Below are 22,662 nucleotides of genomic sequence, written 5' to 3' on the forward strand. Positions count from 1 at the left end.
TGCCGCCCCCTCCCCATCCATTACCCACTTACGCACCATCGCTGCATTGGCAGCCCAATAATACCCACAGAGGTTGGGCAACGCCAGCCACCACCCCCCCCCCCCCCCGATCCCTGCCCTGCTCCAAGAACACCCGTCTCACCCTTGGAGTCCCGTGTGCCCACATAAATCCCGTAATGCTCCTGTTAACCTGCCTGACAAAAAGGCCTTCGGGATAAGGATGGGGAGGCACTGGAACAGGAACAGAAACCTCGGGAGCACCGTCACCTTGACTGACTGCACCCTACCCGCCAAAGACAGCGGCAGCATGTCCCACCTCTTAAACTCCTCCTCCATTTGCTCCATCAGCCTTGTGAGGTTTAGCTTATGCAAGGCCCCCCAGCTCCTGGCTACCTGAACTCCCTAAGTACCTGAAGCTCCTCTCCGCCCTTTTCAGTGGGAGCCTCCCAATCCCCCCCTCCTGGTTCCCCGGGTGTACCACAAACAGCTCGCTTTTCCCAAAGTTAAGCTTATACCCTGAGAAATCCCCAAATTCCCAGAGAATCCCCATCACCGCCAGCATTCCCCCCACCGGGTCCACCACATGCAACAATAGGTCATCAGCATAGAGCGACACTCAGTGCTCCTCCCCACCCCGGACCAGCCCCCTCCAATCCCCCGACTCCCTCAACGCCATAGCCAGGGGTTCAATTGCCAACCCAAAAAGTAGGGGGGACAGGGGACACCCCTGCCTCATCCCTCGGTATAGTCGAAAATACTCCGACCTCCTCTTATTCATTGCCACACTCGCCATCGGGGCCTCATACAACAGCCTCACCCAACTGACAAACCCCTCCCCAAACCTGAACCTTTCCAGCACCTCCCACAAGTACCCCCACTCGACCCTATCAAAGGACTTCTCCGCATCTAGCGCCACCACTATCTCCGCCTCCCCTTCCACCGCCGGCATCATAATAACGTTCAAGAGCCTCCGTATATTAGTGTTCAGCTGCCTCCCCTTCACAAACCCCGTTTGATCCTCGTGGATAACCTGCGGCACACAATCTTCTATCCTCGTGGCTAAGATCTTTGCCAACAACTTGGCATCCACATTCAGGAGTGAGATCGGCCTGTATGATCCACACTGCTGGGGATCCTTGTCTCGCTTAAGGATCAAGGAGAGCAGCGCCCGAGACATCGTCAGGGGCAAAGCACCCCCCCCCCCCCCCCGCCTCGTTGAAGGTCCTAACCAACAGGGGGCTCAGCAGGTCTGCATACGCCTTGTAAAATTCAACCGGGAACCCATCCGGCCCCGGCGCCTTCCCCGACTACATGTTCCCTATCCCTTTGACCAGCTCCTCAAGCTCAACTGGCGCCCCCAGGCCCTCCACCCGTCCCTCCTCCACCTTCGGGAATCTCAGCCGGTCCAAAAAGCGCCCCACCCCCCCCCTTCTCCGCCGGAGGTTCGGACCGATATAGTCTCTCATAAAAGTCCCTGAAGACCTCATTAATGTCTACCCCCCTCCTCAACACATTTCTTCCCCGGTCCTTAACTCCACCAATCTCCCTAGCCGCACCCCGCCTACGGAGCTGGTGTGCCAGCATCCTACTCGCCTTCTCCCCATACTTGTGCACCGCACCCTGAGCCTTTCTCCATTGAGCCTCCACCTTTCTGGTGGTCAACAAGTCGAACTCAGCATGAAGGCTGCGCCGCTCCCTCAGCAATCCCTCCTCCGGGGCCTCCGCGTACCTCCTGTCCACCCTCACCATCTCCCCCACCAATTTCTCCCTTTCTCTCTGCTCCCCTCGCTCCCTGTGGGCCCGAATGGAGATCAACTCCCCCCGAACCACCACCTTCAGCGCCTCCCAGACCATCCCCACTCGGACCTCCCCATTATCATTGGCCTCCAGGTACCTCTCGATGCATCCTCGAACCTGCCCCCTCACATCCTCGTCCGCCAGCAGCCCCACCTCCAAGCGCCACAACGGGTGCTGGTCCCTCTCCTCCCCCCAGCTCGAGGTCCACCCAGTGCGGGGCGTGGTCAGAAATGGCTATCGCCGAGTACTCAGCGTCTACTACCCCCGCAATCAGCACCCTACTCAAAACAAAGAAGTCGATCCGGGAGTAGGCCTCATGCACATGGGAGAAGTATGAAAATTCCCTGGCCCTCGGCGTCGCGAACCTCCATGGATCCACCCCTCCCATCTGGTCCATAAACCCCCTCAGCACCTTAGCCGCCGCAGGCCTCCTACCCGTCCTGGAACTGGATCGATCCAGTGGCAGATCCAGCACCGTGTTGAAATATCCCCCCATTATCAGGCCCCCCGCCTCCAAATCTGGAATCCGGCCCAACATGCGCTGCATGAAACCCGCATCATCCCAATTCGGGGCGTATACATTGACCAGCACCATCCGCTCCCCCTGCAGCTTGCCGCTCACCATCACGTAACTCCCGCCGCTGTCTGCCACCACACTCAACGCCTCAAACGACACCCTCTTCCCCACCAGGATCGCCACCCCCCTGTTTTTTTGCATCCAGCCCCGAATGAAACAATTGGCCCACCCACCCCTTCCTCAACCTAACCTGATCCGCCACCTTCAGGTGCATCTCCTGAAGCATGGCCACATCCGCCTTCAGCCCCCTCAGGTGCGCGAACACGTGGGACCGTTTGACCGGCCGATTCAGTCCCCTCACATTCCAGGTGATCAGCCGGATCGGAGGGCTACCTGCTCCCCTCCCCCGTTGACTAGCCATCACCCTTCCGTAGTCCGCCACGTGCCCGCGCCCCCTGCTCAGTCCGTTCCCCACAGAGACAGACCCCCATCCTGATCCCCTCTGCACGCTCCAGCTCCTTCTTGGCCATTCCAGCAGCAACCCGGTATCCCCCCACTCTTCCCCCCACCCAACCCTCCCCATCTCCCCCCCCCCCCAAGCTAGGGCCCCCTTTCTAGCTGCGTAACTCCAGTCATTGTACTTCCGTAAGTCAGCCGACTCCTGCTGACCCTAGCTTTTAACTACATCTTTATGTAGTCCAGGCCAACAAAACAATTTCTGGATTTTAGCTTGAGTGTTCCTTATTCCCAAATGTCCTCCCACTAGTACCTCATGTGCAACTCGCAACACCTCCTTTCTATACCCAACGGCAATACTACTTGATGAACTTCTACCCACTTTTCATCCGCCTGCATGTGCAAAGGTCTCCATTTTCTCATCAAGACATCACTTTTACGGTAATAACATTCTGGTATACACTCAGATTCCTCTTCCATGTATGCTTTCTGATACATCCGGTTTATTTCTACATCTTTTTGTTGTAACTCCACCAATTTTCCTGAAATAAAAATATCCACCTCATCCTCCACCTATTCTTGTTCTTTTTCAACCACCTGATGAAAAATCATTTCTGATAATTGCACTTCAACGTCATCTTCGCTCTTTGATTTCTCCTCTTGTCTTAACCTGTAACTTTGTGACCTTGTCACGACACAATCCGGAAAAATCCCAAGATATTCATCCTTCAACACTTCAGTTGTCTGATTTTCCACTGGCTTATCAACCACAGTAGACATCACTCCCACCTGCGATCCAGCTATATCATTACCCAAGATAAACTGTATTCCTGGACAAGCTAGTTCCTTTATTACACCTACTACCACTTCACCACTCTTCACTGGACTTTCCAACCTTACCTTATATAATGGAACGCTACTCCTCTCACCCTTAATTCCACATATTACCACATTTTCTGGCAACATTCTTCCCAAATTACATAAGTCCTCATCTCTTACCATTAAAGATTGACTAGCTGCCGCATCTCTTAAAATTGTGACTTTGTTACCTACTCCGTCTGATACACATGAGTAAACTTTACCCACGCAAGGAAATTCTTTCAAGAGATCTGACACCTTCTTATCAATCACCTCTTGATCAGGCTGCACAATATTTTGCCCCTCCTTCGCTTCACTTGGGCTTTCCTTTACCACTTTAACAAACCCCACTGTCTTATCCTGTTTTACCACATCAGCCTTCCCAGTGCTTTTCTTCAACCACCAACACTGTGACTTTACATGGCCTCGTTTATTACAGTGAAAACATTTGAAACTTTTCATTTCTTTTCCACCCTCCTGGATTTCTTTTTTAATCTGAGGTACACTCTCCTTATTATCTCCCATCGGATCACCTTTACTTTTCCCACGTGAGTATTTCTCATGTCCCCAGTTTCTATCCCTCACAGGCTGAAACTGATGTCGGAAAACAAGCTTTGATTTATGAACTAATTCATAATCATCTGCCATTTCTGCTAAAATCGCAGTTTTAACCCTCTGTTCTTCCACATGAGTTCTCACTACATCAGGATTTGAATTTTTAAACTCCTCCAAAAGTATACTTTTTCTGAGAGCTTCATACGTTTGTTCTATTTTCAAAGCCCTTATCCACTTGTCAAAATTACTCTGCTTGATCCTTTCAAACTCCATGTATCTTTGACCAAATTCTTTCCTTAAATTTCTAAACATTTGTCTGTAGGCTTCAGGCACTAGCTCATATGCACCTAAGATGGATTTTTCACCTCCACATACTTCTCAGATACCTCCTCCGGTCGTGATGCAAACACTTCACTGGCCCTACATATCAGCTTTGTTTGAATCAGTAATACCCACAGGTCCTGTGGCCATTTCATTTGTTTAGCTACTTTCTCAAATGAAATGAAAAAGGATTCCTTCTCGTCAAACCTTGGTAATCCTTGGACATATTTAAATAGATCCCCACCAAGCCTTCGACTTTGACACTCTTTCTCACTATCCTCATCACAATCATCCAACTGTACGTTTTCCTTTACGTCTGCCAATTTTAACTGACAGTCATGTTTCATGGCCATTTTCTGAAGTTCAAACTCTCTCTATTTATCTTTTTCCCTGATCTGTATCTCCCTTTCTCTTTCTTTTTGTTCTGCTAGCGCTATTCTTTCTTTTCTCCTTTCTTCTCTCTCCTTTTCTTTTTCCTCTCTCTCTCTTGCTTTTTCCTCTCTATCGCTTCTCTTTCTTTTTCCGCTCTCTGTTTCATTGCTTTAATAATTTCTCAAGTTCCATTTGTTTAGTTTGCAACTGAATTTTTGCCATTTCCAATGAGTCAAACTATATCTCAGGCCAGTTTAAATGCTTAGCCACTGCCATAATTACCTCATCGTTTTGTATTTTGTCAGGTAATGTTAACTGCAATGTTTTTGCCAAATCTAATAGTCTGCTTTTAGTCTCCATCCGTAAGGTACTGCATGTGACTGTCTCCACCCCCAAAACTTTGGAGCCTCTGAAAGAGCCATTGTTCACAACATAGTCCCTACTTAAACTAAAATACCACACCTGAAAAGCAACCACAATATGCTCACCCCTCACTGTCTTTAAGTTCACTAAACCAATCCAATAGTTAGACTTTTAGTCCAGACGAGCCCCCAATTTGCTATGGGCCAGGGTTTAGAGAACCCCAAAGTGTATCATGGAGTCCACCTGACCCACAACTTTTAATAGATTGTGGTATGGGGAGCACATGGCCCACTCTGCAGGTGTGGAACAGCAGAAATGGAAAAATATTTTTCAAAGCAAAACAATGTTTATTCTATGAACGCAAGTTAACCTTTTTAAAACATACAGTGAATATCTTAGCAACCATTAATTCAAATAAAACCCCCAAAGAATACAACACTAAGAAAACCTTTAAGCTTTCCTTTTTAACATCCAGACGACTTAAAAACAAAACCTTTTTCAGAAGCACATCAGGTTAAAGTCACTACTGAAAACATTTATAATTCTAAAATCACCTGATGATCAAGAGATAGTCTTTTGATAGCAGAGAGAACAGCAGTACACCTGCTTGGTCTGGCTTTAGCTCCAGCACTGAAATCAAAACTAAAACACACCCTGCAGCCTGCTCAAAAACAAAAGTAAAAAGCTGACAGACAGCCCAGCTCCACCCACTCTCTGACATCACTGCAGTAGTAAACATTCATTTCTTAAAGGTACTCTCACTGCAGATATTTACATACACACCCATTTATAAACACCCATTTCTTAAAGGTACTCTCATATGACAAAACTCACATGCACACACAGATACAAACTCACATGCACACACATATACAAACACACACACACAGATACAAACGCAAACATAAATACAAAATCAGAGAGATACAAACTCACACACACAGATATAAACTCACAGACAGAGAGATACAAATACACACAGAAATACAAACAACAGAGGTAAAAACTCACTCACACAGATACAAACTCACACACACACAGATACAAACTCCCACACAGATACAAAATCACACACAGATGTAAACACACACACAGATACAAACTCACACACACACAGGTACAAACTCCAACACAGATACCAACTCACACACAGATAGAAACTCACACACAGATACAAACTCACACACACACAGGTACAAACTCCAACACAGATACCAACTCACACACAGATAGAAACTCACACACAGATACAAACTCACACACAGATATAAAGTCACACACAGATATAAACTCACACACAGATACAAACTCACACACAGATACAAACACACACAGATATAAACTCACACACAGATACAAACTCACACACAGATATAAACTCACACACATATACAAACACACACACAGATGGAAACACACAGATACAAGCTCTCACACACACACAGATACAAACACACACACAGATACAAACTCACACAGATACAAACTCACACACAGATATAAACTCACACACAGATATAAACTCACACAGATACAAACTCACACACAGATACAAGCTCACACACACATATACAAACACACACACAGATGGAAACACTCACACAGATACAAACACTCACACAGATACAAACACACACACAGATGGAAACACTCACACAGATACAAACACACACACAGATGTAAACACTTACACATACAAACTCACACACAGATACAAACTGTCACACAGATACAAACACACACAGATACAAACTCACACACAGATACAAACTCACACACAGATATAAACTCACACACATATACAAACTCACACACACAGATACAAACACACACAGATACAACCTCACACACAGATACAAACTCACACACACAGATACAAACACACACACAGATACAAACACACACACAGATACAAACTCACACACAGATACAAACTCACACACACAGATACAAAATCACACACACATAACTCACACACCGATACAAACTCACACACACCGATACAAACTCACACACAGATACAAACTCACACACAGATACAAAATCACACAGATACAAGCTCACACACAGATACAAACACACAGATACAAGCTCACACACACATACAAAATCACACAGATACAAGCTCACACACAGATACAAACACAGATACAAACTCACACACAGATACAAAATCACACAGATACAAGCTCACACACAGATACAAACACACAGATACAAAGTCACACAGATACAAACTCACACACACAGATACAAACTCACACACACAGATACAAACTCACACACAGATACAAAATCACAGATACAAGCTCACACACAGATACAAACACACAGATACAAACTCACACACAGATACAAAATCACACAGATACAAGCTCACACACAGATACAAACACACACAGATACAAAATCACACAGATACAAACTCACACACAGATACAAACGCACACAGATACAAACTCACACACAGATACAAACTCACACAGAGATACAAACTCACACACAGATACAAACACACACACAGATACAAACTCACACACAGATATAAACTCACACACAGATATAAACTCTCACACAGACACAAACTCACACACACAGATACAAGCTCACACAAACACACAGATTCAAATGCGCCGTGCGCAAGCGTTGCCGCGCGGTCTGGCTAGAAGGGCCCCTCCGGCAGCCAGAGTTGGGGGATGCATGCCGGGGCTCTGCTCGCCCTCTGGAAAATAGAGAAACACCCCGGACCTTCGAGGAAAAAGTTTTCCGGCGGGCGTGGAAGGGGGAATCCCGCCCATAAACTCACACACACACACACAGATATAAACTCACACACAGAGATACAAACACACTCACAGAGATACAAACACACTCACAGATACAAACACACTCACAGATACAAACACACACACAGATACAAACATACACACAGATACAAACTCACTCACAGATACAAACTCACACACACAGATGCAAACTCACACACACAGATACAAACTCACTCACAGATACAAACTCACACACACAGATGCAAACTCACACACACAGATACAAACTCACTCACAGATACAAACTCACACACACAGATGCAAACTCACACACACAGATACAAACACACTCACAGATACAAACTCACACAAATACAAACACATACACAGATACAAACTCACACACAGATACAAACACAAACACAGATACAAACTCACGCTCACAGATACAAACTCACACAAATACAAACACATACACAGATACAAACTCACGCACACAGATACAAACTCACTCACAGATACAAACACACACACAGATACAAACTCACACACAGATACAAACTCACACTCACAGATACAAATACGCACACAGATACAAACACACACACAGATACAAACACACACACAGATATAAACTCACACACAGATATAAACACACACACAGATACAAACTCACACACAGATACAAACACACTAACGGATACAAACTCACACACACAGATACAAACACACACACAGATACAAACTCACACACACAGATACAAACACACACACAAATACAAACTCACACACAGATACAAACTCACACACAGATACAAACTCACTCACAGATACAAACTCACACACAGATACAAACACATACACAGATACAAACTCACGCTCACAGATACAAACTCACTCACAGATACAAACTCACACACACAGATACAAACACACACACAGATACAAACACACAGATACAAACTCACACTCACAGATACAAATACACACACAGATACAAACTCACACACAGATGTAAACACACACACACAGATACAAACTTACACACACAGATACAAACACACACAGATACAAACTCACACACAGATACAAACTCACACACACAGATACAAACTCACACACAGATACAAACACACAGATACAAACTCACACACACAGATACAAACTCACACACAGATACAAACTCACACACACAGGTACAAACTCACACACACAGATACAAACTCACACACAGATACAAACACACAGATACAAACTCACACACACAGATACAAACTCACACACAGATACAAACACACAGATACAAACTCACACACACAGATACAAAATGACACAGATACAAGCTCACACACAGTTACAAACACACACAGATACAAAATCACACAGATACAAACTCACACATACAGATACAAACTCACACACACAGATACAAACTCACACACACAGATACAAACACACACACAGATACAAACTCACACACAGATACAAACACACACACAGATACAAACTCACACACAGATACAAACACACACATATACAAACACTCACACAGATACAAACTCACACTCACAGATACAAGCTCACACACAGATACAAACACTCACAGATACAAACACACAGATACAAACTCACATACAGATGTAAACACACACACAGATATAAACTAACACACAGTGGATCAGAAATTGGCTAGTTGAAAGAAGACAGAGGGTGGTGGTTGATGGCAAATGTTCAGAATGGAGTTCAGTTACGAGTGGCGTACCACAAGGATCTGTTCTGGGGCCGTTGCTGTTTGTCATTTTTATAAATGACCTAGAGGAGGACACAGAAGGTTGGGTGAGTAAATTTGCAGACGACACTAAAGTCGGTGGAGTTGTAGACAGTGTGGAAGGATGTTGCAGGTTACAGAGGGACATAGATAAGCTGCAGAGCTGGGCTGAGAGGTGGCAAATGGAGTTTAATGTAGAGAAGTGTGAGGTGATTCACTTTGGAAAGAATAACAGGAATGCGGAATATTTGGCTAATGGTAAAATTCTTAGCAGTGTGGATGAGCAGAGGGATCTCGGTGTCCATGTACATAGATCCCTGAAAGTTGCCACCCAGGTTGATAGTGTTGTGAAGAAGGCCTATGGTGTGTTGGCCTTTATTGGTAGAGGGATTGAGTTCCGGAGCCATGAGGTCATGTTGCAGCTGTACAAAACTCTAGTACGGCCGCATTTGGAGTATTGCGTACAGTTCTGGTCGCCTCATTATAGGAAGGACGTGGAAGCTTTGGAACGGGTGCAGAGGAGATTTACCAGGATGTTGCCTGGTATGGAGGGAAAATCTTATGAGGAAAGGCTGATGGACTTGAGGTTGTTTTCGTTAGAGAGAAGAAGGTTAAGAGGTGACTTAATAGAGGCATACAAAATGATCAGAGGGTTAGATAGGGTGGACAGTGAGAGCCTTCTCCCGCGGATGGAGGTGGCTAACACGAGGGGACATAGCCTTAAATTGAGGGGTAATAGATATAGGACAGACGTCAGAGGTAGGTTTTTTACGCAAAGAGTGGTGAGACCGTGGAATGCCCTACCTGCAACAGTAGTGAACTCGCCAACATTGAGGGCATTTAAAAGTTTATTGGATAAGCATATGGATGATAATGGCATAGTGTAGGTTAGATGGCCTTTAGTTTTTGACTTCCCATGTCAGTGCAACATCGTGGGCCGAAGGGCCTGTACTGCGCTGTATCGTTCTATGTTCTATGTTCTAGATACAAACACACACACAGATACAAACACACACACAGATGTAAACACACACAGATACAAACTCACACAGATACAAACACACACACAGATACAAACACACACACAGAGATACAAGCACACACACAGATACAAACTCACACACAGATACAAACACACACATACAAACTCACACACACAGATACAAACACACTCACAGATACAAACACTCACACAGATACAAACTCACACACACAGATACAAACTCACACACAGATACAAACACACACACACACAAATACAAACTCACACACACAAACACACACAGATACAAACACACACAGATACAAACACACACACAGATACAAACACACGCACAGATACAAACTCACGCACACAGATACAAACTCACGCACACAGATACAAACACACACAGATACAAACACACACACACAGATACAAACTCACACACACACAGATACAAACACACACACACAGATAGAAACATACAAATTCACACACACACAGATACAAACACACACACACACAGATACAAACTCACACACACACAGATACAAACATACAAACTCACACACACACAAAGACACACACACACACACAAACACACACACACACACAAACACACACACACAGATACCGGTCGGGACTCTCCACTTGCCAATTCCGAAATAGCGAAAGGCATTTGGGCGGAGAATAGTTTCCGACGCCCAACGCACGGGCTCGAAGTACAATAGGCATATTATTAACGGGCCTGACACCCTATGCTCCGGTGCCTCTGCGAGCGATTCACTGCCTCCGATGGGCCAATTTCCTGACGGCGTCATTTACTTGTGGTTTTAAAAATCGTGAGTCTGGCGTCCTGGATGCTGAGTGAGAGGAGGTAGAAAATGGCGGGGAGTGACAGTAGGCTGCTGGCCCGGACACCGGCAATGTTGGCTGTCGTGGGGGGTCCCTGCCAGAGCCGGGGAGAGGCAGGGCGGACCGAGCAGCTGGGGTGCCCCCCCCCCCCCCCCCCACGGCTCTGGGGCTGTTCCCAGGCACAGACTGCCATATTGCTGAACACCCACTGGCCACCCATCCTGGTCCCTGGTTCTACACAGTAGCACCGGCCGTTTGGGTGCACCCACCCCCCCGCACCACAACCCATGCCACACAGCTCCGCCCCTTCTGGCCCTGAATACTCCGCCCAACCGGCAGCTACCCACTTCCTCCAGCATGAGGCTGAGAGGGTCGCCCTCATTGTGGGTGGCCGGCTACATCCTCTACAATCTCGCACAGCAGAGGGGCGATGTGTTGGAGGAGGAGGATAAGGAGTCCCTGGGTCTCTGACTGCACCTGCACTGTGGGTGGGACGGGATGTTCCAGGAACTCGAGACCCGTCTGGATGGCAGCTGGTTCCTGGGGCCGGCCTGCCCTCCGACCGTCTGGCCCCTTGGCTGCTCCTACCTCCACCTGCTGTACCGGATGCGATGTGTGGTGCGCACCAGATAGTGTTCTGGGAGCCTCTTCGCCAATGTGCCCAACCAAGGTGATAGTCTCTGGGATGCTGGATGATGTAGGAGACAGCAGTGACGGAAAGTCGGTGTTATCCTCCGCCCCGAGCTCAGGGGTGACCTGAATCTCGGGCAGAGGGCTGGTGTCCGGGCTGCTCTCCTCGTCAGTGCTTGGCCGCCAGGGGGGGCACTGGCTTTGGCACTGGCTGGGGTCGGGGGGCTCCGGATGGGCCGGCCCCATCTCTGGCAGGTCCTGTAAGACACAAGATGACATATATGGTAGAGAGTGGGCCTGGGGGGAGGGGGAGGGGGGTCAACACGAGTGTCATGGGTATCTGCAACTGCGCAGGGTCTCACTTGCTCGCCCGCCGCCGACCTCCATCTCGGTGACCTCCCTTTCCTCGGGCCACGGACCACGTCCAGTTGCCTCTGCTTGGGCATGGTGAGGGGCCGCAGGTCTGGTGATCCCCCTCCAGTCTTCTCCTGTTCCCGGCGGTTGTGCACAGCCTTCTCCTGGGGAGGGGGGTGGAGGGGGGCAAACACAAACAATGACATTGTTTGACGTTCCGATGCATGCAGTCCAGGGGTTGGCATCAGTGGCCAGGGCACCTGTCTATTGTAGCTGGCATGGGTGCTGGCATGTGGGGATTGGCCATCCCCCGAGGGGAAGGGGCAGTACCATGGGCACAGCGCTGCCTACCCACCCTGGCCGCCCGGAGGAGATTGCGCAGTTTCTTCCGACACTGCATGCCAGTCCGGACCACGTTGCCCCTGGCACTGACCCCATTTGCCACCTACGCCCAGGCACAGTGAACGTTGGCGTATGACGGCCTTCCTCCCAGGCCAGGGTACAAGGTCATCCTTCTCTCCTCCACGGTATCCAAGAGGGTCTCCAACTCAGCGTCCCTGAACCGTGGCACTGCCCTCCTTCCAGCCATCTTGTTGACTGGGACAGTGTGTGTGGGGATGGATAGTTTCAGTGCGGCGTGTGAGCCTCATATGCACCAATCACGGACCCGGCGAATCATGCGCCGTTTTACATGGAACCGGTTGCGTTCCACATGGCAATGGTGCTAGACTATTTAGAGTTGCTGAATCGGTGCAGCTGTTGCGTCGTTTTTCCTGTAGTAAAACACCACTGTTCCCTCACCGCCGTCAGCACTTAGTCTCAAAATCAGAGGATCCAGCCCACAAACACACACACATACACACAGAAATACAAACTCACACATACACACACACAGACACATACACACAGAAATACAAACTCACACATACACACACACAGACACATACACACAGAAATACAAACTCACACATACACACACACAGACACATACACACAGAAATACAAACTCACACATACACACACACAGACACATACACACAGAAATACAAACTCACACACACAGACACAAACTCTCACACACACACACACACACACACAGATATGCCCCACAAGAGAAAGCATTTGTTCCACGTCTACTTTACATATAACCTTTTCTCATCTTGTATACCTCAATTTGATCTCCCCTCATTCTTCTAAAGTCGAGAGAGTATAGGCCTAAACTGTTCAATCTATCTTCATATGACAAACCCCTCATCTCTGGAATCAACCTAGTGAACCTCCTCCAATGCCACATATCTTTCCTCAAATGAGGGGGCCAAAACTGTGCACAGAGAGACAGGATAAAAGCAAATTACTGCGGATGCTGGAATCTGTTTCGAAAGTGAAAATGCTGGAAAATCTCAGCAAGTCTGGCAGCATCTGTAGGGAGAGAAAAGAGCTAACGTTTCGAGTCCGATGACTCTTTGTCAAAGCTAACAGACAGAGAAAGTGGGAAATATTTATACCGTGGAGTGAGAATGAAAGATGAGTCATAGCCACAGAAACCCAGGGAAACCGAGTGCTAATGGCCACAGATACCAAGGTGAAAGAGTGTTAATGGCAGTCCCCAGAGAGGACAAAAGATTTGAAAGGTCAAACAGCAGGGAAACTAACATCAGAGGATGAACTGTAGGTGTGGGGAGAGGGGAAGGAGGAGGCAAAGAGGAGAAAGGTGCGGGAAAGAAAGAAAGAAATGGTAAAAGGCAGTTAAAATGAAATGAAAACAAATGGGTCGAGGTGGGGCTGATCATCTGAAATTGTTGAATTCGATGTTCAGGCTGGAAGGCTGTAGCGTGCCTAACTGGAAGATGAGATGTTCCTCCAGTTTGCGTTGCACTTCACTGGAACATTCCAGCAGGCCAAGAACAGACATGTGGGCATGGGAGCAGGGTCTTTTGTTAAAATGGCAAGCAACAGGAAGGTCAGGATCCTGAATGCGCACAGACTGAAGATGCTCAGCAAAGCGATCACCGAGTCTGAGTTTGGTCTCTCCGATGTAGAGGAGACGGTAGCATTATGGATAGCACAAATGCTTCACAGCTCCAGGGTCCCAGGTTCGATTCTAGCTTGGGTCACTGTCCGTGTAGAGTCTGCACATCCTCCCCGTGTGTGCGTGGGTTTCCTCTGGGTCCTCCGGTTTCCTCCCACAGTCCAAAGATGTGCAGGTTAGGTGGATTGGCCATGATAAATTTCCCTTAGTGTCCAAAATTGCCCTTAGTGATGGGTGGGGTTCCTGGGTTATGGGAATAGGGTGGAGGTGTTGACCCTGGGTAGGGTGCTCTTTCCAAGAGCCGGTGCAGACTTAATGGGCCGAATGTCCTCCTTCTGCACTGTAAATTCTATGGAAGGGGTAGAATCTTTACATTAAAAAAATCTTTATTGTCATAAGAAGGCTTACATTAACACTGCAATGAAGTTACTGTGAAAAGCCCCTAGTCGCCACATTTCGGCGCCTGTTCTGGTACACAGAGAGCGAATTCAGAATTCTCAGCTGGTACGGGAATTGAACACACGCTGCTGGCCTTGTTCTGCAACACAAACCAGCTGTCTAGCCCACTGAGCTAAACCAGCCCAGTGCTTTGTGGGTAGAGTTGAGGAATAGCAAAGGAAAAAAGACCCTGATGGGAGTTATGTACAGGCCCCCTATTTGTAGTCAGGATGTGGGGCAGTAAATAAATCAGGAGATGGAAAAGGCTTATAAGAAAGGCAATATTGCAATAATCATGCCGGATATCAATATGCAGGTGGACTGGGAAAATCAGGTTAGTAGAGGATCCCAAGAAAAGGAATTTGTGGAATGTCTACGAGATGGTTTTTTGGAGCACCTTCTGGTAGGGTCTCCAGGGAACAGGCAATTCTGGATTTGGTGATGTGTAATGAAGTAGACTTGATTCGAAAATTAAGGTGAAGGAAACTTCAGGAGCAGTGACCACAATATGGTAGAATTTACCCTGCAATTTGTGGTGGAGAAGCTGGAATCAGATGTAACGGTTTTACAATTGACTAAAAGTAACTACAAAGACTTGAGTTAGGGGCTGGCCAGAGTTTATTGGAAAAGAGCCGAGCAGGGGATACAGTGACAGCAATGGAAGGAGTTTTTGGGGGTTATTCGGGAGGCGCTACTGAAATTCATCCCAAGGAAGAGGGAACATGCTAAGAGGAGGATGAGGCAGCCATGACTGATAAGAGAAGTCAGGGACAGCAGAAAAGCAAAAGAAATACATACATTGTGGGGGAGATTAAGCCCTTAAAAGCAAGCAGAGGATAACTAAAAGTAGCAATAAGGGGGGAGGGAAATGAAATGAGTGTAAGCTAGCTAGTATTAGAAAGAAGATTGCAAGAGATTTTTCGATTATTAAAAAGGTATGAGAGAGGGAAGAATGGTCATTGGACCACTGGAAAATGTGGCTGGAGAAGTAATATTGGGAACAGAGAAATGGCAGAGGAACTGAATAGGTACTTTGCATCAGTCTTCACGGTGGAAGACACCAGTGGCATACCAGAACTTCAAGAGAGTCAGAGGGCAGAGGTGTGTGTAGTGGCCATCACGAACAAGAAGGTGCTGGGGAAGCTGAAAGGTTTGAAGGTGGATAAATCACCTGGACCAGATGGACTACACCCTGGGTTCTGATGGAAGTAGCTGAGGAGATTGTGGAGACATTGGTGGTGATCTTTCAGGAATCACTGGAGGCAGAGAGGGTCCCAGAGGACTGGAAATTGGCCAATCTAACACCCCTGTTTAAGAAGGATGCAGAAGACGGGAAATTATAGGCTGGTCAGCCTGACTTCAGTCGTTGGTAAGATTTTAGAGTCCATCATTAAAGATGAGCTTGCAGAGTACTTGGAAGAGCATGATAAAATAGGACTGAGTTAGCATGGCTTCCTCAAGGGGAGGTCATTCGTGACAAATCTGTTAGAATTCTTTGCATGTGCTTCTGGTGGCGGCCATGATCAAAGCGGTCACACACAAGGTGGATCCCGTATGAGAACAGCGAAAACTACCTTATAACCCCATCAAAAGGATACCAAAAGTATCCACACACACCCGTCCCCCCCAGCCTACAATGTGCAGACCAGATTGAAGATAAATTTGAAGCAAGGAGAATGGGAAAGAGCTAGCCGCCCACCAGGAAAGCCAGCATGGACGGGGTAATGGAATCCTCGACCTCTCTCCCGGCAGCCACACGAGGTGGCACGGAAATGGGAAGGACCGTTCTCTGCGCAGATCCAGACACTGACGGACAAGCTCATGGGCTTTAATACCACCAAGCTCCAGATGCACAGACAGTAGCAGAAAAGGGGTCTCCTGGCAGCTGTTGAGACAGCGGTGGAGACAACGACGGTCCCCGTGAGGGAGGCGATTGCCAAAATGGAGCGGCGGCTGGATGCCCAGGAATCGAAAATGAGAGACCTGGAGAAAGTCACCACAGACCAAGAGGACCGGATCACAGCTGCAGCATTGGAGACCGAGGTGGTCTGATCAAGACCCAGAGAGGGTGATGACCAGGAGAACAGGTCTTGCTGCCAGAACGTAAAAATCATGGCCTGCCGGAAGGGATGGAGGAGAGAAAACCCACAGAATATGTCTCGGAGTTGTTCCGGCAAAGAGGGATCCTCCAAGCCACCATAGGTGGATCGCGCCAAGAGGTCGCTTCGGCAGCAGCCCAGAACCGGGGAACCTCCTCGAGTGATGATTGTGAAGATCCACAAATATCAGGATAAGGAGCAGATCCTGAGATGGGCGAAAAGTGTGAAAGGGTGCAAGTAGGAGGGACTCCATCCGCTTAGACCAAGACATTGAGGTGGACCTGACCAAGCGACGGGTCGAATTTTACAGCACCAAATCCACTCTCTACAAGAGAGAAGTGCAGTTTGGCATGCTCTATCTACCCTGCCAGGTTATGGGTCACATACCAGGCAAAGGAGCATTACTTCAACACCACTGAGATGGCCAAAATACTTGTCCAAGTTTACGGCCTGGGCAGACAGTAAGAGCGCACATGGGCGAGAAGGCAGGGTACAAATGCGGGCAGAGAGGGCAGGGGAAGGCAAGTGGGGATTAAATAGCGGAAGCAGATCAACAGAGGAGCCACTACACTAGCGAATAAACAGGTGTATGGGAGCCCAGAAAGAGGAGGCCGCAGCATGCCCCCCCCCTCCCCCATTCACATAGTTACGTGGAACCTGAGGCGCCTCAATGGGCTGGTGAAAAGATCCAGAGTCCTCACCCATCTCAAGAGCCTGATGGTGGACTTAGTGTTCCTACAGGAAACAGAGAGAGGGACCAACAGTGTGTTAGGAAGGGCTGAGTGGGACAAAGTTCTCATTCATGTTTCGATACCAGGATGAGGGGGGGGTCGGCGGGTGGGCGGGTGGGCATATTAGTTAGCAGGATGGTTTCATTCACGGCGACGGGCACAGAAACGGATCCAGGTGGGTGATTTGTTATGGTTAGCGGGACCCTAGAAGGGTGAATATATATGCCCCAAGCTGGGAGTTCATCAAGAAAATGGTGGTTGAAATCCCTTACTTGGACACCCACTGATTAATCATGCGAGGGGGGGGGCACTTTAACTGTTTACAGGACCTGACATTAGACAGATTCAACCACAGGGCAGGTAACGTGTCAGGCATGGCACGCAAACTGAGCACCTTTATGTAACAGATTGGGGGAGGTGGGGGTAGACCTGTGGAGGTTCCACCACTCGGGGAAAAAGTTTTCTCCTTTTCTCCCACGTGCTTACTCACGGATAAACTTTTTTGTGGTATGGAAGAGGGTGCTTCCAGGAGTAACAATGGCGGAATAATCTCCAACCATGCGCCACATTGCAGCAACGTGTAGTTGGTGAAGGGATGGGCCCAACACCTCCCCACCAAATTTGGGAGGTCTCACCCTTGCAGTTCTGGGAGGCACTGAAGGCAGTGATTAGGGGTGAAATCATAGCTTATAGGGCCCTTAGGGACTGGAAGGAGAGGGAAACCAAGCAGCAGCTGATTGACTCCATACTGGAGGTAGATCGACAGTCCTGTACGACCCCAACCATACAACTACTGGCGGAATGGGAAAAACTGCAAATGGAATTTGACCTGCTCTCCACATGGAAGGTAGTCCACCAGTTCCACCAGGCATTTGGGTCCTTCCCGTGAACACAGAGGTACTGAGACAAAGCCAGCCGAATGCTGGCACATCAGCTAAGAAAATAGGCTGCCGCGAAAGAGATAGCTCAGATCAGGGACAGTAACGGTAGGATGAATGCAAATTCAAATGAGGTTGACGAGGTCTTTACAAACTTTACTGAGGGCCTACACTTCTGAACCCCCGGAGGGACCCTCAGAGATGGAACCGTTCCTTGATAGACTCGACCTACCGGCGATCGGGGAACAGTTCCTTGACAGACTGGACATACCGGTGATCAGGGAACAGTTCCTTAACAGACTGGACATTCCGGTGATCGGGGAACAGTTCCTTGACAGACTGGACAAACCGGTGATCAGGGAACAGTTCCTTGACAGACTGGACATTCCGGTGATCTGGGAACAGTTCCATAACAGACTGGACATACCGGTGATCGGGGAACAGTTCCTTGATAGACTGGACATTCTGGTGATCGGAGAACAGTTCCTTGACAGACTGGACATACCGGTGATCAGGGAACAGTTCCTTAACAGACTGGACAAACCGGTGATCAGGGAACAGTTCCTTGACAGACTGGACATACCGGTGATCGGGGAACAGTTCCTTGACAGACTGGACATATCGGTGATCGGGGAACAGTTCCTTGACAGACTGGACATTCCGGTGATTGGGGAACAGTTCCTTGACAGACTGGACATTCCGGTGATCGGGGAACAGTTCCTTGACAGACTGGACATACCGGCGATCAGGGAACAGTTCCTTGACAGACTGGACAGAAACAGGCACTGGAAGCACCACTAGGGCTGGGCAAAATCATAAAACGCATCAACTCCATGCAATCAGCGCAAGCGCTGGGACCAGATGTGTTCCTGGCAGACTTTTACAAAAACGTTCTCAGCAACGCTGGCCCGCACCTGTGGAAGATGTTCCATGGCTCACTGAGAGGGCCCTGCCATCCATGCTGGCACAGGCCTCAATCTCACTGATCCCCAACTAAGACAAGGGCCCGATAGAGTGTGGATCAGACAGACCCATCTCTCTCTCAAACACTGACACGAAGATCGTAGCGAAAGCTCTGGCGAGGCAACTGGAGAGCTGCCTGCCAGCTGTGATCCTCGAGGATCAGAATGGGTTTGTTAAGGGAAGACAACTAACAGTGAACATCAGACACCTGCTGAATGTAATAATGACCATCGGGGGAGAGACACTGGACGCTGGGAAAGCTTTTGATCAAGAAAAATTGAGGTACCTCATGAAGGTGCTTGAACGGTTTGGGTTCGCAGCAGGATTCACCATGTGGGTGTACAGTGCTCCTATGGCAAGCGTACAGATGAATGCCACCAGCTCTGAATACTTTCAGCTCCACAGGGGAGTGAGGCCGGGGTGCTCACTATCCCCGCTCCTGATCGCACTGGCAATCGAACTACTGCCCACCGCCCTTAGATCAGCAGATTGGCATCCAAAGAGGGCGCAGAGAGCATAGAGTTTTACTCTAATAATAATCATCTTTATTGTCACAAGTAGGCTTATATTAACACTGCATTGAAGTTACTGTGAAAAGCCCCGAGTCGCCACATTCCGGCGCCTGTTCGGGTACAGAGGGAGAATTCAGAATGTCCAATTCTCCTGACAGCATGTCTTTTGGGACCCACACAGACACGGGGAGAATGTGCAGACTCCGCATAGACGGTGACCAAAGCCGGGAATCAAACCTGGGATCCTGGCACTGTGAAGCAGCAGTGCTAACCATTGTGCTCCCATGCTGCCGCCCATCCACATGGATGACTTGCTCCGCTACATGTCGAAACCCCAAGCCGGCATGGGAAAGATCACCAAACTCCTCAGGGAGATCGGCACCTTCTCAGGTTACAAACTCAACCTGGGAAAGAGCAAATCCTCCCCAGAAAACCCCCGAAGTGGAGGAGCGGAGCTGGAGTAACTTCCATTTAAAGTGACCCAGACCAAGTTCAGGTACCTGTGGATACAAGTGGCCCACACCTGGGGAAAGCTCCACCAATGGAACCTCTCCAGCCTGATTGAGGAGATGAAGAGGGACCTGCAAAGATGGGACTCGATCCCCCTTTCACTCGCGGGAAGAGTAGACATTCAAATTGAATGTGCTGCCGAGGTTCCTCTTTGTATATAAATCGCTCCCGAAGTAAACGGCAAAGGGAAGTTTGAAGAGTTCATAAGAAAGACGTTTATTCAGCATAACAGCAGTATTTACACAGGACCCAGTTACACATCTCAGGATCCTCACTTCTTTCTGTCAGTTGCTACAGCAGCTGACCTGTTATATTAGTGCCGGTTAACTCACAGCCCAATCTGCACTAGGGAACAATCATCCCCAGCTGGATGAGTCCCATGCGGGGTTATAACAACCCCCGTACCCCCCAGAAAGTCCGAAAACTCACAAAATGACCATGGAGAAGAGGCCAAAATAATTTGAGGAGAACAAAAAGGACAAAAAACTAGCACAACAAAACCGTAATGGCCGGCCGACAACAACAAAAAAACCCTAACGGACTCAACAGGGTGCCACAAAAACTGGAGGAACAGGATGGACCGGGATGCACTCCACCGAACGTTATGTCCGGCCCAACATCCCTACTAACCACACAAAGGGCAAAGCTGTTAACAGCCAAGCCTGGGGACAGCGCGCACCATAGCGCCTGACCCATCGACCCAAGGCCTTACCAGCAACGCATCTCTTTCAGCCACAAAGAGACCAGGGGACAACACGCAACACTACACCCCATATACGCCATAAAACACTCGCCACAGCGTACAGATAAAAAAGGGGAATTAACTGTGCCCACCAAACACCCAGGGAGCTTTCGCTCCTGACTTTATATAGTATCGATTCAATCAGGCACATCACACAAATAAAAATTGGGTCCACGTAGCCCAACAGTGTCTGTAGGCACAAAACGTGCAGCCATGCAGCAACATCAGTAGCTATGTGAAATACCGCTGCAGTCCATCTCATAGTCCCAACCATCATGGAACAGTCTTTCAAATCAGCACCACACTCACAAACCCTAATGACAGTCCAAAAGAGCAGCGGCCAACTCCAATAAGGACTCCCCAGTAAGCCATTCTGCCACAGCAAGCCAGCATCGCAAAACGGCCGCAAATGGAAAACAGACAAAAACGTTGTGCGACCAACACTAGAAGTTACCCTGTCAACGTCACCTCCAGTACAGCCAGATACAGCAGACCCCCGAACTCTCCCAGCACACACACGCTCCACAAGCCATCATCAATCCTCGGCCCAGTGCTCACCTGCCATTTTAATACAGGTTCCAAAAAAAAAGGCCTCGCAGCAACAAATGTCCGTACCTCAGGCCACACTCTTCAAAAAAATTTCGGGAAGGCGTCCGACAGCTCAGGTTCATCCTGTTCACCAATGAAGTAAACGGCAAAGGGAAGTCTGAAGAGTTCATAAGAAAGACATTTATTCGGCATAACAGCAGTATTTACACAGGACCCAGTTACACATCTCAGGATCCTCACTCCTTTCTGTCAACTGCTACAGCGGCTGACCTGTTACACTAGTGCTGGTTAACTCATAACCCAATCAGCACCAGGGAATAAACGCCCCTAGCTGGATGAGTCTCATGCAAGGTTATAACAATCCCCAAATCCTTCTTCATCAAGGTTGACAAATTAATTATAGCCTTGGTGGAGAGCCTAGAATACGGAAATCCATTTTACAACAAAGGTGGCATGTGGGAGGCCTGGCCCAACCAAATCTTCTGTTCTATCACTGTTTATCCAACACGGGGAGGGTGAGGGGGTGGCTAAGGGAGCCAGAGGCAGACTGGATCCGAATGGAGGAGGCCTGCTGCACAGGGACTTCTCTCCGAGCGTCAGCCCCCCATACACACT

The 22,662-nt window shown here is 48.3% G+C and overlaps 1 protein-coding gene across 1 annotated transcript in view; it reads right to left on the reverse strand.

Moving 5' to 3' along the window:
• Window positions 1-22,183, reverse strand: part of trh (thyrotropin-releasing hormone) — a 38,824-nt gene extending 16,641 nt beyond the window's left edge. Inside the window, exon 1 of the mRNA XM_038812033.1 lies at window positions 22,114-22,183. Coding sequence (XP_038667961.1) covers window positions 22,114-22,169 — 56 coding nt within the window. The 5' untranslated portion in view covers window positions 22,170-22,183. The remainder of the gene's footprint in view (window positions 1-22,113) is intronic.
• Window positions 22,184-22,662: the final 479 nt, after the last annotated feature.

This window comes from Scyliorhinus canicula, chromosome 11, assembly GCF_902713615.1.
Source record: "Scyliorhinus canicula chromosome 11, sScyCan1.1, whole genome shotgun sequence".
Taxonomy (NCBI): domain Eukaryota; kingdom Metazoa; phylum Chordata; class Chondrichthyes; order Carcharhiniformes; family Scyliorhinidae; genus Scyliorhinus; species Scyliorhinus canicula.